The sequence below is a fragment of the Gambusia affinis genome, linkage group LG13 (genome assembly GCF_019740435.1).
Source record: "Gambusia affinis linkage group LG13, SWU_Gaff_1.0, whole genome shotgun sequence".
Lineage (NCBI taxonomy): Eukaryota > Metazoa > Chordata > Actinopteri > Cyprinodontiformes > Poeciliidae > Gambusia > Gambusia affinis.
In genome coordinates this window covers 16,491,329-16,505,823 of record NC_057880.1, presented here as the reverse complement: position 1 = coordinate 16,505,823, position 14,495 = coordinate 16,491,329, and the positions used below count along the sequence as shown (strand labels likewise).

The window sequence follows — 14,495 nt, the reverse complement described above, 5'->3', positions numbered from 1 at the left end:
ACTATGTGAACCTGGAGGGCAAAAAGCAAAGTTTGCTGAATGGAATAAAAAGAAAATATAGGTGCAACAGTTATCCTTTGATCATGGAGAGATTGTATAGGAAGATTTTGTTCTTGCGAACAATGACTGTGCTGAGACTCTGACCAGGAGGCTAAAGTCATCTTTTCTGACTGGCACAGCTGTTTTGTTTTCCTCCTAATGAGGAGTCCCAGCGGGGAATGGCAAACCTCATAGAAGAGAATCCTGAAAATGAAGGAGTTAGGGGAGTATGTGTAGTGCGTACAGTTCCTGGTCAAAAACAACAACAAACGAAACAAATAACTCTTAGCTTTTTACAACGAACCATATTGTCACCAGTGGCTTGACATTCAATGTAAGTATTAGAGAGGTTAGAACACTGAACCTAACCTTGGAACATTGAGTGGGCTTCCTGTCGCCTTACAGGGGATAGGCTCAACCACCAAAAGATTTCTCTTTTTCAAATGAGAGATTTGGTTTCCTGTGTTCTTGCTAAGAAAACAATATATATGATATATGTTGGAAACAATTTTAAGTTGGCGTACGATAGAGACCTGTAGTCTATCGGCTAATGTTTGTTGATGACAAGATAGGGTGACATCCAAACAGAGCAAGCAGAAATCCAGTTAGTCACAATTGAGATTATGCTTCTGCCTGTCATTGAAAGCACAACTTAAATCCTAACAGATAATGCAAACTCAGCAGTGTGGGAATTGTTATAAGCATGTTCAGAAAACTGGAAGATTTAGATTTGAAAATATCTTCATTTAACCAAGAAGTTTGTTTCTGAGGTGTGTGTCTCTACATAAGACACACACCTTTCAAAAGATTGTGCAAAAAAAAAATAATAATAATAATCCAAATATTAAATTGAAGTTATCCGTTTTTTTTTGGTTTTTTTATTATTTTGTTTAATCCCCTTACCTCTCACCTCAACATGTGTCCTCATGCCTGTAAAATGGTTAAAAAGTGCCATGTCTAAATTTTTTCAATTTTTCTCAATAATGAACAGGAAAAGTGTTTTTGTGTGAGATAAATCAAACTCTTCTTATGATTGCTGAGTAATATTTTTCAATGTTTTCACTGGTACTTTGACAAAATCTAAATCAGGAGTGGCCCTAGCCTGTTCAGTTTCCTGGGCAAGCAACATTCAGGGCCCTGTGGTTTAATCTGTTGGTGTCTTCACTATACTGGTGTGGTCACGCTTCAGGAATAAGACTCTGCAGTCTGGAGTTTAGTTGAACATCAAAGATTTTACTACCAACTGCAGCCTGAGTCAGCACATCCGGATCACGTGGAATTCTTGACCCGATCATAAAGAAGTCCCCCCAATTGCTGGACAACGTCCAAATTATAAGGCTCTGACAAATACATATTGCCAAAAGTAAATATATTACCACATACTTTTATGTTCCACATTTATGTCTTCTTTGGGTCCTGACGGTGGATTGTCTGCTGATGCATATGGAGTACATAGATTAAGCTTGTACTCCGAACTTGGTGTCTTTTAAACTTTGACCTGACTATTTTTTCCAAATATTCTATTGTGGGATTGAGTCCTCTGCGGTGTGAAGGAGGTGATGGATGATGGCTAAGGTAGAGGGATAGTGATAGTCAAACTTGCTAAAGAACTGGTTAATATCGTTCACCCACCCGAAAGTCTCTTTTGCACTTTGGGGCTGGGCGCAGCTCAGCTTGGCCTGGGCTCCAGCCTTTAGAACTGAGAGCTGTGGTTCCATTCGAGCCAGTCAGAACAGCCATTGACTGTTTGAATGGTACAATTACCTTCATCCTTCACAAATTTAAGATTGCCTCCTGCTAAACATTTAAGTAATGAGCCACAGCAGAGCTGATGTTAAAGAGTTTACGCACACCTAATATAAATCGAGAGAATGCACTGCCTAAGACGAGTTGAAAAGTCTTTTCTTATTACATTTGTTTTGTCCTTTTGTAAAGGAATTGGATTGTGTGAAGCATAGCAGACCTGTTTCAGTTGATAAACCAGCTGCCCCAACAGATGAAGTATATTTGAAGAGGCAGGTTTCCTTTATGGGATTGTACAAGATCATTCTTTCTGTGTCCCAGGAAAATAAAGAAACAGTATATAGAAAATAAAGTAAACACACAAAAAACATTTCAGTAATAATGAAAAAATCAAATAACAAAAAAAAAAATAAAAAAATAGCCAATATATGATAAGACCATGCAGTATTTTATAAACCAAGAGGGAATATTTTAAAGCCTTCCTCTTTCAAAGAAGTAGCCAGTGCAATGATTGCACTGGCCTGATATTTGAATGCAAATTGTATTTTATGTATTACTTTCTGTATTAGAGAAGAATTGCTCCATGCTAGGATTTATAGAAATTGCTGTGGCTTAGATGAAGGGATCCTATTGATCATACAGGTTAGTTTTTTTAAGCTTTTTTCTTCTTCTTTTTTTTTTTTTTTGTATATTTGTTCTGTATAATTAATACTTTTAGCATTGTGCCTTAGGAAACCAGCAAAGTAACTTTAAATGTCAACATAGCTGTACTTAAAACTCTCAAGATAAAATAAAAAAATCAAAGGTCAAAGAATGGCCATTTAGGATTGCAAGTCAGTGCACGTAAATTAAGGACAATGGTTTTGTTTAATATTTTGAACGTGAAGGCACGCAGTGAATAAATAAGCATCATTATGTTGAAAATGTTTGGTTTCTAATTAAAGTGTGTTCCCTTTTGGGGGAGGGTCAGAAAAGGTCAGTAATATTTGATTATTGAGGGCAAAGGCTAATCTTTTTCTTAACTTTGAGACCTCTGTTCCCAGCGTAGACAACTGATACATACAAGAAGTGGTGGAAAATCATTAAGCCAACTGTGTTTACAGAAAAAAAGGGTCAATACAGAAGGAAACATTTCCATCTTTAACTCCAGAATGCTTCATACTTTGTGAAGAAAAGCAAGATTTTTATATCTTTACATCCTTAAATCAGCAGAATATTAATGACAGAATCTACCTATTTATGGAGTATATACAACAGCACAGCATAACTGTCAGATATGTGAGATATTAATCAAAATTGAATGAGAACATGAGCATATTTACAGTTTTGTCGAATAACACAGACTTTCTGTTTTCAATTTTTCCAGTAACATTTATGTAACATATAGGTTGAACAAACTAGCAGTAGCATGAAAAGCTAAACTGGAATTGTCTGGCCTGAACAGTTCATGACTCCCCAAAATGTTTTTTCTATATTCTGGAATATTTTCATAGCTTGCCTCAATGGCAATGATCCTCATAAACTGGTTGCAAAAGTATTTATTGTGAAAATCTTGTCATTTTATCCTGACAAAGAAGAAAATAAGAAAATAAATTAATGGTAAGTTTTTGAAATTAAAATCTGCACTTTGTTGATTATCAGACTTATGTAATCACTCAAACCCAGTAACCGCCATAGTTTATTTTAATCATTTAAGAAATCACAGCTTTATTGATCTTAATTCTTTATAAGTTTGATTTGTATTTCTGACAATAAAAGGCCTGCAATCCCAAACGTTTATTAACATGGTTATGAAGTACAGAGGAAATAACAAGTGCATCTAGCTATTTCTGCTGTTGTCATAGGCCATTAATTGGTGATGTTTGTGTGTGGTTCAAGGATTGATTGTACTTTGAAAACCAGGTAGGAAGCCAGTGCTTCTGACAAAATAAATATAGGTGCTTTAGTTTGCTGTTTATAGCTTTAAGTGGCTTTCTGCGGGTGGCTTAGAATGTTTTCTTATAGTATGTGTAGAGCTATAGAAAGAAAAACAGAAGCTAGGGGTTGTGTTTAATGATCTCAAATAAGTGGTTTGGCAGTTTGAAGCCAACTAGATATTTGCTGCATGTAAAAGTGCTGTGGTCACAGTTAATAATGCCTCTTGAAAACACAAAAGCAGACTGTGGTAAAAAGACTGCATAGGTACGCTGTGGGCTTGACATCAGCTGTGGTTAAGCACTTGCACAACATAGTGAGAAAGAGGTTGGTGGCGTCATTTATACATAATGCTTAAAAATAGGTCCCAGGTTGGTTACAGCTGTACGGTAAACAAATTTTAAATAAACTCGGTGTTTAATCATTTTGTGCCGTCATTTGCAGAGCTGAAGAGGTGGTCCAGGTGTTGAAGAGAGTGGTAAATAGGCTTCACTATCCTGGTTATATGCAAGACTTTTCTATTCTCATCCCACTTATTCAAATAACCCACTTTTTGGTTGTGTGGAGGATTGAATTCTGTACCCTTTTAACTGCAGAAATAGAACCTTGTGGTTCTGAGTGTGTATATATATATATATATATATATCCTTTTAATGGACATAAATGGACATAAATCAGATTCAAATATAATTTATAATGTTTATGCTCTGGTTTAAAGGTTTATTTATGCAATTTAAATTGTTATTTTACACAATTTTAAATCAGATCAAAATATTGTCAATAGTTATAAAAAAAGTTTTTAAAAAAAGACAATACTAGTGAGAAACTGGTCAGTCACAGGAACCGAACAAGTTTCAGCTTGAGGCATGAACCAATGACTAGCTTTTTAGAAACTCAAAAATTCCTATTTTAGATAAATTTGCTCTTAGCTGAATGCAAGGAAGCACAAAAATGTATTAGACAATGAAAAGTTATATTTTCCTTAAATAACATCTTAAGTTTGTCCAGATTTTGAGAGTACAATGCAGAGTGCAGATACCAGAACGCCTGAATAAAATACAGGAGAGCTTATTTCTTTTATCTTTTAAAAAGTAACTGACACCAGCCAAATTCAAAAATGTTTCTAGAATTTTGGAAGTCTTAGACTTATTTATAATCTACGTTATTCAAAACATATAGGCAGTATCTGCTGAACTAATAGTAGCTAATAATAGCTTCAATATTTATTAACATGTGCTGACATATTCTTCTCTTTTAATTATTATAAAACTGTCTTGATCTTGTAAATCAGCTGCAAAAGTCTGATTGGTGCTTCATGAGACAAAACTTACAAACTAACCAAATAAACAGTTTGAAAGCCAATTTCAGCTTTATTTATTTTTCTTTTTTGCAAGATCTGAACATTAAAGAATTATTGTCTTTTTGTAAATGTTTTGAGGCCAGTGTAAATTTTAATCTTAGCTAAATGCAATAAACAAAGAAATAAACAAACAAACAAACATTAAAAATGCTCTCAAATTCAAAGCACAATAGATTCCAATCAACATTTTAAACTCAGAAGGTCAGAGCTGTGACTCCAAACCTACAGTAATATTGTGTTTTCATTTGGGTCAGATAATCCTGTGCAGATTAAACCACCAGTGACATCTGACATTTGATGTGTGACAGCACACAGATGAAACCACAGACAGAGATCCTAATCTATATTGCAGAAGCAGTGGGTGATACAATTTTAAATAAGCCTCTTCTTAGAAACTGTTACATCTGCGTGGCTGAAGACAAAAGTCTCAGTTGTGCCAGTCCAAACCAGACTTACACTTGCAAAAGAACCAAAAAAAGAAGACATTCATCATTTTCCAATTGGAATGTCAATCAGTTAGCTGAGTATCCACCGGGGATTACGCACAATTTCTTCTCCGCTGAGACAGTTACTGGCAGCTGCAGTGATCGCATACTGTAGCTCCTGCCAAATGATGAAATGGCTTTGTGGGCTCGCGCCCTGGGTATCCCTTTCCGTACTCTGTCAAACAGAAGCCTCCAGTCACTGCTTAGTGGTAGAAGATGCATTACATTGCATTGACATTCGAAATAGTCCCCAAGGTGCTCCACTGTGCCTTTGACTGACAGACCAGCTAGGAAAGCTGTGTTGTCCCATAATTCACCAAACACATTGTTCTCTTTGTGGTCTCATATGTCCCTGGATGCACTTAGTAGTGTCACTCCCTTTATCTTTTTTTTTTTTTCTTTTTTTTTTTGCTTCACTTTGTAATGTATCAAAATTGGAGCACCATTCTTTTTGGGTGTGTCATTTTGAAAACACAAGAAAATGAGAAAACTACTGATACAAACATGGTGTTCTGTGTCTTTACACAAAACATGTTGGTATCAACAAATAATATTGTGAAAATTATAAAATCCAGTGTTTTAAAATTATACAGATTCCTTTTTTTTCTGTTGGGATTATACATGCATTCTTGTTTATATGTTCTTATACTTTCAAGTGTCAAAATTCAGTTGTCATAAGTACTTATGCTATGTACAACTGTTTTGCATTTTGCATAGTACTACTACTGACAGTCATGTCAGTCAAATTCCTGCTGAAGCTGCCAAGGCCATCTCCAGAGACCGCAATAAAGTTTTGTTCTTGATTGTCCCATCCAGCTCCTTCTGTACTCGTGAAAGCTGAGGAAAATATTACATCAGCTTTACCTTAAAAAAAAAAAATCTAATCTGAGTGTCTTCTCTGAGCTGGACTCGCATTTGTTATTGCTGGACTACCAATGCGGCTTGTGGGATTTCTTTCGCTGGAGCAAAGCAAGATGTGGAAGTCTCCTCATTTAGTCTTGCCAACTTGTTGAATGTCATTTACTATTTAAATATTTTCCTGAAGTGGCACTTGTAATGCATTAATGTCAACAGGTTACTGACTAGCAATGGTATTAAAGCAATTGCAGCATAAACCCCATAGCATCACAGATACACCACCATGTTTAACTGTTCACATAATATGCTTTCTCACATAATCCTTCTTTTCTTCAAACAGTGTTGGTTGCCAAACATAGTTCCACTTAAACTTTTGGCAGCACTTAACAAACATTATGCTTATGACAAATACTTCTTTGTTTTCCTGAAATGCCCCTGAAATAACCAGTTTGCATCAAGATTGTAATGGAGAGTTGTGACCCCAAAAAGACACCCTGTGTTGTAAGGTGCAAATGGGATGGTGACTATGTTCTTTTAGAAATCCTGTCTTATAAATATCAACACATATCTGTCTTAATCATCAATTGGTCTTTCTGTCATGTCATAATGGGTAAGAAAGAAATTTCTAAATTATAACGTCTTGTACATATTAAACTAACAAAGGATATAAGGACATTTGACTATTAATAATTACTCATGCATAGGTCTTATTTATGACCAGAATAATTGAAACAAACACTTGTTTTTATACTATTTTCATAAGAAAAAAATATTCTTTTTTGTTTTGTACAAGTCACAAATCCAATCTTGTTCAGCATAATCTGTTCCCAGAGCTCGTTCACTTTCAAAAATGGGTTGTTTTGTCTCATCTTGGATTCAATAATACCAAGTTGGTTGATTTGTTATACAGAAAAGAAATCCAATAGCCAACTACCAAAGATAAATAGAAAATGTCCTGCAGGTGGAACATTACACACTCCCAGGCTGCCTTAAAATGTACAAAACATCCATGCTGATGTGCTTAGCTGTGCTACCCCTCAACCCTCTAATGAACGAGGCCAAAAGAGCTCTTGGGCTTAGCCTCTCCCGCTTACCCTAACTTAACAAGATGTCCCCATACTCACTGGCTTTTTCTCTCACAAACACACACACACATGCACGCCTACACACATGCTTACTGGCACAAAGGCATGCCCATGCACAGACACGCACATCCCCCAAACCCCAAACCACTAACCCTCAGACCAATCTGTCTGTGGCACTGTAGTATTATTAGACTTATATACTCTCAAAGGGGAAACACTGAGGGCTGAGAGCTGGAAGATGAGATATGCTACAGGGGCTAGTAGTTCCATTAAAATGGCATTCACCGGAGCCTTTGTTATCATCGGCCTTGACGTTTTCAGGATGTAGTGAGGTTTGCTGATCCATGACCATCTCATCTATCTTTCAGGCTTCCAAGGAAGTTTGTGTGAAATTGACACCAATGAGTGTGGCTCAAACCCATGCCAAAACCATGGGAAATGTGTGGACCAGGTCAATGGTTACAGGTAAAAAATATTAATATTTTTTTTTTCTTCTCAGAAAATTCAAGATAGTTACACGTTGTATAACTATCTTTACTTCGGGTTTGCTTAAAGTTGCAATATGTAACTTTCATAAAAATGTCACAATGTTATGACAGGTAATCTGTGGAAAAATTTTGCTCCTCTGCCTTTTCCCAGTGCTAACTAGAAACAACAAATTAGAGCCAGGAGCAGGGTCTTAGTGCTTGTCAATCACAATCTCGTAAACTGCTGCTCATTCCTCCTCTCCCTCTTTCTCTCTGATACTGCTGCAGCGTTCGCTTGATTCTGTTGTAAATGCTAGACTTATTAGCCTGATGATGGTGGGTAAACGCATTAGTTGGTTGTTTTTGATCGGAAGTGTTGCATTTCTTCAGATGACAATGAAGTTTACCAGAGGGGCCGCGTTTTATTGGCTGATGCCTATTCTATTTTTAGCGCGGCTACCACGTGCTAGCCGTCTCACAAACACACGCTTCCCGTTAGCTAAATATAGCTTAATGGCAGTACTGATACAACTTCCAAAAGTTCAAAAAGTTGAAGGCCCGACGTACCCAGCCTTGCAAGAACAATAGGCATCAGTGATCTTGTCCACAGCTATTTTGATGTGGAGGGTTTGTGGATCTGCCGTTTTCCTCATCGAACGGAAGCATTTTGCTGTGATGTGCACAATGTTGGAAGCAACGTGTGGCTCAAACACCTTGATCTCATCCAAAAAAGATGACATGAACTTGTTAGTTCCTCTGTCCATTGTAGTAGCTGATATATTGTGAAAATCCAGTAGAAATGAAGCACTAATCGAGTCAGAAATACACTGCAGAGAATCGGTCGAAGTGGAAGACACCATGTTTTCATAGAAACAACGTGCTGCAAGGCTTTGTTTGTGAGACTTGCGGCCACATGGGATTTTCCAGGTTGGTTGTGGGCGGAGCTTCGTAAGGTCCATAACGGCTATGGGGAAGAGGTGGAGGAGATTGATTACCTGTCTCATAAGATACTTTTAAACTTTACAAATATGTAAAAAAAATAATAATAATTGATAACAATTTAATTATTATCAATTTCAATATTCATTTTATTATTAATTATTTTCTTTCATTTGTTGTTTTATTCTGTGCTTTCTTTAAGTGTTTTCACTGCTGGTTATATTATACTGTGTGCAGCTCTTACGCCAACTATTATTGTTTTTAAATGTGATATAGAAATCAAGTCTGACTTAACAATTAATAAATTATACATTATTTATATTGTTTGTGTCAAACATGCTTAAATTATATAGACATATAATTAAAGCATGTTTAAATTATATATACTTAAATATATACATATTTATGTACTTAAATAAATATAAATTTAAGTATGCAAAGTAGCAAACATTAGAACAACTGAGCCTGACTGCCTGCTAGCTGTTTCCAGGTGTGTAATATGCACCAATCAGCGTTAGTGGGCTACATTAAGTTCAGAAGCGTTTATTATTAAAATCCATGACAAATGTCTACAAGGGATTAAAGCCTGTTAAGTTAAGTTCATATACAACTTTTGAGAGTTATGTGTTAAATATTGATTTGTAGACTAAGAACTCTGTAAATTTACATTGAAAAAAAAGCATGGATTTTTTTTTCAATGAAAAATGTGCAGGAACTTTGGGGCGTGAAAGTCTTCAGGGTTTTAATAATAACCTGAAATTGCCTTTATTATGTGTTCAAGGGATTAAAATGTCATTTTAATCCTTTGAACACGTTCACAGATTACAGTGAGCTAATATTTCCTCTCATCCTGAAATCAGGTCAAATTGTTGAAGTCCGAAATAAGTCATTCTTTCTAGACAGTCAGGCTTCAGGTTCAGTTAAACACGTAGTATTCATGTTTGTTTTAAGGTGTGTTAAAGGTAATTAGACTAAATTTGATAGGTAATTAATCTCAGTGAATCCTACTCTTGTTTATTTTTTTGCCATCTGCATGTGTGCGCAGGAAATATAAACCTATTTTTTTGTCTGAGACAAAATGTCAATATCAAATGATTTTATTTTTTTTTCTCTTCCAGGTGTGATTGTCAGATGGGATTTTCTGGCCTTCGCTGTGAGGAAGACATCAATGAATGTGCCTCCAACCCTTGCAGCAATGCAGGCATCTGTCAGGACCTTGTAAATAAGTTAGTATGAATAAAATTTCCATTTTTGTTTATTTCTGTTTGTTCCGTTTTGCTTAGACTTTGCATCTTAGCTGTTCTTCATGATGTTGTTTTAAAAAAAATCAACAACATTGTGTGCATCAGTAAGAAGCAGGTAATATTAATTTCATGAGTTTGCTTTGAAAGGGAAACAAACTAAATCATTTTCCAAAGCAAACATTTGTAACCGTGGCTTTTCTCCTCACAGCCTTTTGCATTATATAACAAGCCAGCATTCATCCTTGACACACATAAGCTTCTCTTCTATAGAAAGAGTGAATTCAGCAGGAACACATCATATATCTAGATTGGTCTGTACTCCACCGGTGCTTTTCTCTGCTGTGCTTAATGGGAGCCCTGAGGCTTCAAGACTTAGTCGGACAGATGGGAAGAGAAGTCCCAGGGCCAATTTGAGTCCTAAACGGTTGGTCTCCAAATCGTCTCCCTGTCATGACTTTGTTCCCATGTGACCCGTCCTGGCTTAGAGCACTCTCCTGGTAGCACAGTCCTGGGAGTTCAAGTTGGGTGTGTTTCAAAGCTGCCTAATCCACACCCTCATCTCCATCTTCCCTTCCCTGAGCCAAGAAGGTCAATTTCTGCCTTGATGATGAGTCACTCTGTAGCATTATCTGCAAACCCCGGTCTTATATACGTAGTTTGAACCTGCCAGGATGGGAAGGCTACACAGACCAAAAGTGCAAGCTGTGAAAGCAATGCTCAAACTAGTGCAGCCTTAAAAATGTCTCTAATGAGAAGCTCTAAGGAAAAGAAAATATAGTTTGCTGTGAAAATTAGATGAGATACTCCTGGTTTCATTTAATAAAAACATATTGTTAAGATTTTACCATTGAGTTGTCTAATTGTGTTCTTTCTTATTATTCTAAATGCACAATAACTATCTCCTTGGAGATATGTGTTTATGTGAAAGTAGTTTCACAGAGGAATTTGATTGAATAAGCTATGTCAACATCATTTTAATTAAAGTACACACAGGGAACATTCCTGTCCCATTGTTACAGTTTTTGCAAATTTGCTTGACAACAGAGGAAAGCTGTATTATCATCTGTTTTAGAGTGTTTTAGATGGAAACAAATGCTATTTTGCACCTTTTGTTTTGTTACCATCATATTTTCTGATAGATTAGCTTGAAGTAGCACCTAATTGTGATATGGTAGGAAAATACTCTTTTCTGAAAAGTTTGCTGAGCTTTTGTATTCTGCCCACAGTATGTGTTAGCAGTTAGAGCTCTTTGATCTCTTTCAGCTTTTCACATCTTAAGACATTAATTTTCAGGTTGTGACACAGATCTGAATTTTAACTGGGCCATTTAAGACCCATTCAAGGAAAGGCCCCTCATTTGATAGAGGCCAGATTTGCAGAGTACATTAGTGCATGTTGCATTATTTACATAATTTTCCTTAAACTTCTCAATTATTTAAAACTTTATTTTAGTTTATCACATGATTGTTCATGGTTGCAATTTTTGAAATATAAAAAAAAGTTTAGTGGGTATATATACAGAATGTATGTACACCCTTTATACATGCACAGTGCCTTTTGCATGGCACTGAACATGCAATCCTACAACGGCTTTATATTACTTTTGAGGCTTCTGGTCTCTGGTGGATTCTACCTTATTCCTATCATTTAGTGTTATCGCTTCCTCCTCAGGTTCCACTGCGTTTGCCCTTCTGGTTATTTTGGAGTGTTGTGTGACCTGGATGTGAACGAGTGTGAAGTCTCACCTTGCCTACATGAGGGCATCTGTATCAACATGCCCGGAGGCTTCAAGTGCATCTGCCGGCCTGGATACACAGGTACCCGCTTTGCCCTCAGGTGACAAGAAGATCATGCTTATCATGATGGCTAGGGCAGCTGCATGGTATTGACACAGCTCTGACACAGATCTGGCTTAGTGTTTCAAAATAATAAGACTCGTAATATTTGCTTTTAATTAACCTGTTGCTGATTCAAGGTATTTTTTGTTTGTTTGTTTTTTGAAAGACTAACAATGTAAATTCTAATCACCTAATTGATTTGTTTTAGGCTTTTAGTTAGCTTTATTTCAATTTATGAATCTATTTAGTTTAGATAGCTATTACTGGTTTCTTCTGATTCATTAGTTTCATATTCTGCTCCAGTATATATCGAGTTATTTTAGATCAAGTACATTTGTATGTGTGTGTTGGTGCACTGTCCAAAGCTGATTCCTGTCAGGTACGGCGAAGATTAATTTCACTTTTCTTCCACACTGTATCTTCAATTTATCCTTTCCCAGTTCAGAAAAGGTGGGGAATCTCAGCGGTATTGCCACTCTAGAGAGCAGAACCTGACATGCATGGCCCAATTCCCACAGAAGCTGCTTTTATTATTAGGCCTACACACACCATAGTACAAGTCATTACTTTTTCTGTTGCTCTAAGCTCATCTGAGGAAACGGGGTCCCCCCAAGAGAGTGAGCAGCCGGGGGATACAGGTTCGGATTGGCTCAAGCCAACCAGAACTCGTACGAAATATTTACCCATCTAACTTGTGCAGCAGCACTGCAACTTTGAATTTCTTGTTTTATTTGGTAGTAGCTGCATGTTCTGGTGATATTAAGATTAATTTCAGCTTTGCACGATGACTCATGCAGAAGTATTTTAATTGAAACTGAGAAAACGTCTCTCTGCTTTGGTAGGATAACACACCATGGTGGCTTAAAACGATGTAACTCATTGTGTCACTTCACAGCATTGCCAGTTATTGAGTTCAGCCATCGGGGAATTTAAGGGATAACTTTTTTTGCATATCAACTGACACAAATAATTTCAACTGTAGCAGCTGAAGCTGCTTCCTAATAAATCAGTCTGGCGTTGTGTCTGTTTACTTGTGATGTGATTAAGCTAAGATGACACTTTATTTTCACCTGCTTCACCGCCTACTTTGAGGTTTTATGCAGCCCTCTCTTTTTGCTGCTCTTTTATCACACTTGATTTTGGTTTATTTTTGGAAAAGGACACTTCAATACCTAAAGGGCTTTTCTATCTAATTTTCAAAATAAAAAAAATAAAAAAATCTAATGATTTTCTTTTAATTTGTAATAGAGAAAAAACTGAATTTTCCCCTTTGTGTATGGTCATGTTTTGTCTTCTAGAAACTGAAAAGCTCCTTTCAGAAAAAGTTCAGGAAAGCTCAGTAGCTCAGTAAGTTTAGATGAAGAGTGTGTCTGAAAACAAACCTTGATTTTATTTAATTTTTTTTTTTTTTCCTCTATAGATTCTTAGTTGGACAAATTTGGAAATTGACCTGTCATTCTTACACATTGTTATGTTTGAATTTAATCCATGCTATTAGCTGTTGGAGTGTGTGTTTGGATTCTCACTCTGCTCTCAGCCCACAAGTTTGTATATACTCTTAACAGGTTTTCCTGCAGTATTGACTTTTGTGTAGCTATGCCCATCTTCCCATCTGCTCTGAGCTGCTCCATTTGAATAAAAGCCATCCCCCATGATTCTGCCACTACATGTCATAATGAGACTTTTTGTATTCAAGATGACTTATCATTATTTTATGATTTTTTTTTAATTTATTATTTTTACTTGATTTTTCTGACATGCCTGAAGGCTTCCTGCTTCTCTTAATAATTATCTTCTGATTGCTCCTGCTAGCTAAGTTGTCTTGGTATACATAGGGATGTCATAATCTTTCATTTTTCAGGTAATGGACTGAGCTGTATTCTTTGAGATGTTCAAAGAATATTATTATTTTCCAACCTAACTCTGCTTGTAACTCTCCACAACTTTATTTTTGACCTGTCTGCTTTATACCTAGGTTTTTGTGATGTTGTTTGTTCGCTAGTCCAGAAAATCCAAGTCCTTTAGAGTGTAGACGTATATACAGTCAAATTTAATTGCACACAAGTGAATCCTATTCACAAAAAAAATAGGGTTGGTTGAACTAAACTGAGTATATACTAACGCCATACTTTTCAATTCTTTATTGGGGGGAAAAAATTATTAGAATGGTGTAAAAATGTTGTTTAACTTCACAATTATGCACTAATGAGTGCTGTTCTACCATCTAAAATCCAATTAAAGTATTACAAGGTTTAAGGAGTGACAAAGTTTAATGAGTATGTTTTTCCTGGGCACATCATGACCAATTTTAAAGGTATATAGTCAGATTAAAGAAGCCATTTTTTTTCTTTTTTTAATGCAGTCAGTGTTTCTTTTGTTAAGTAAGTTGTCTGACATAATCACATTTAATTTTCTATGTAGTAAGCCACAGATTTTCTTTTTTTTTTCTGTCTTAGATACTCTGAAGTTTAAGGTTTGTTTTGACACATTTGGCCGATTTGACAGCTGCATAGATTTTTGCTG

General features: G+C 36.1%; 1 protein-coding gene across 1 annotated transcript in view; it reads left to right on the top strand.

Annotated features, from left to right (window-relative positions):
* The window catches only part of eys (eyes shut homolog), a 173,791-nt gene that overhangs the window by 70,228 nt on the left and 89,068 nt on the right, over positions 1-14,495 (top strand). The window contains exons 26-28 of the mRNA XM_044136158.1: positions 7,853-7,949; positions 10,009-10,116; positions 11,806-11,951. Coding sequence (XP_043992093.1) covers positions 7,853-7,949; positions 10,009-10,116; positions 11,806-11,951 — 351 coding nt within the window. The remainder of the gene's footprint in view (positions 1-7,852; positions 7,950-10,008; positions 10,117-11,805; positions 11,952-14,495) is intronic.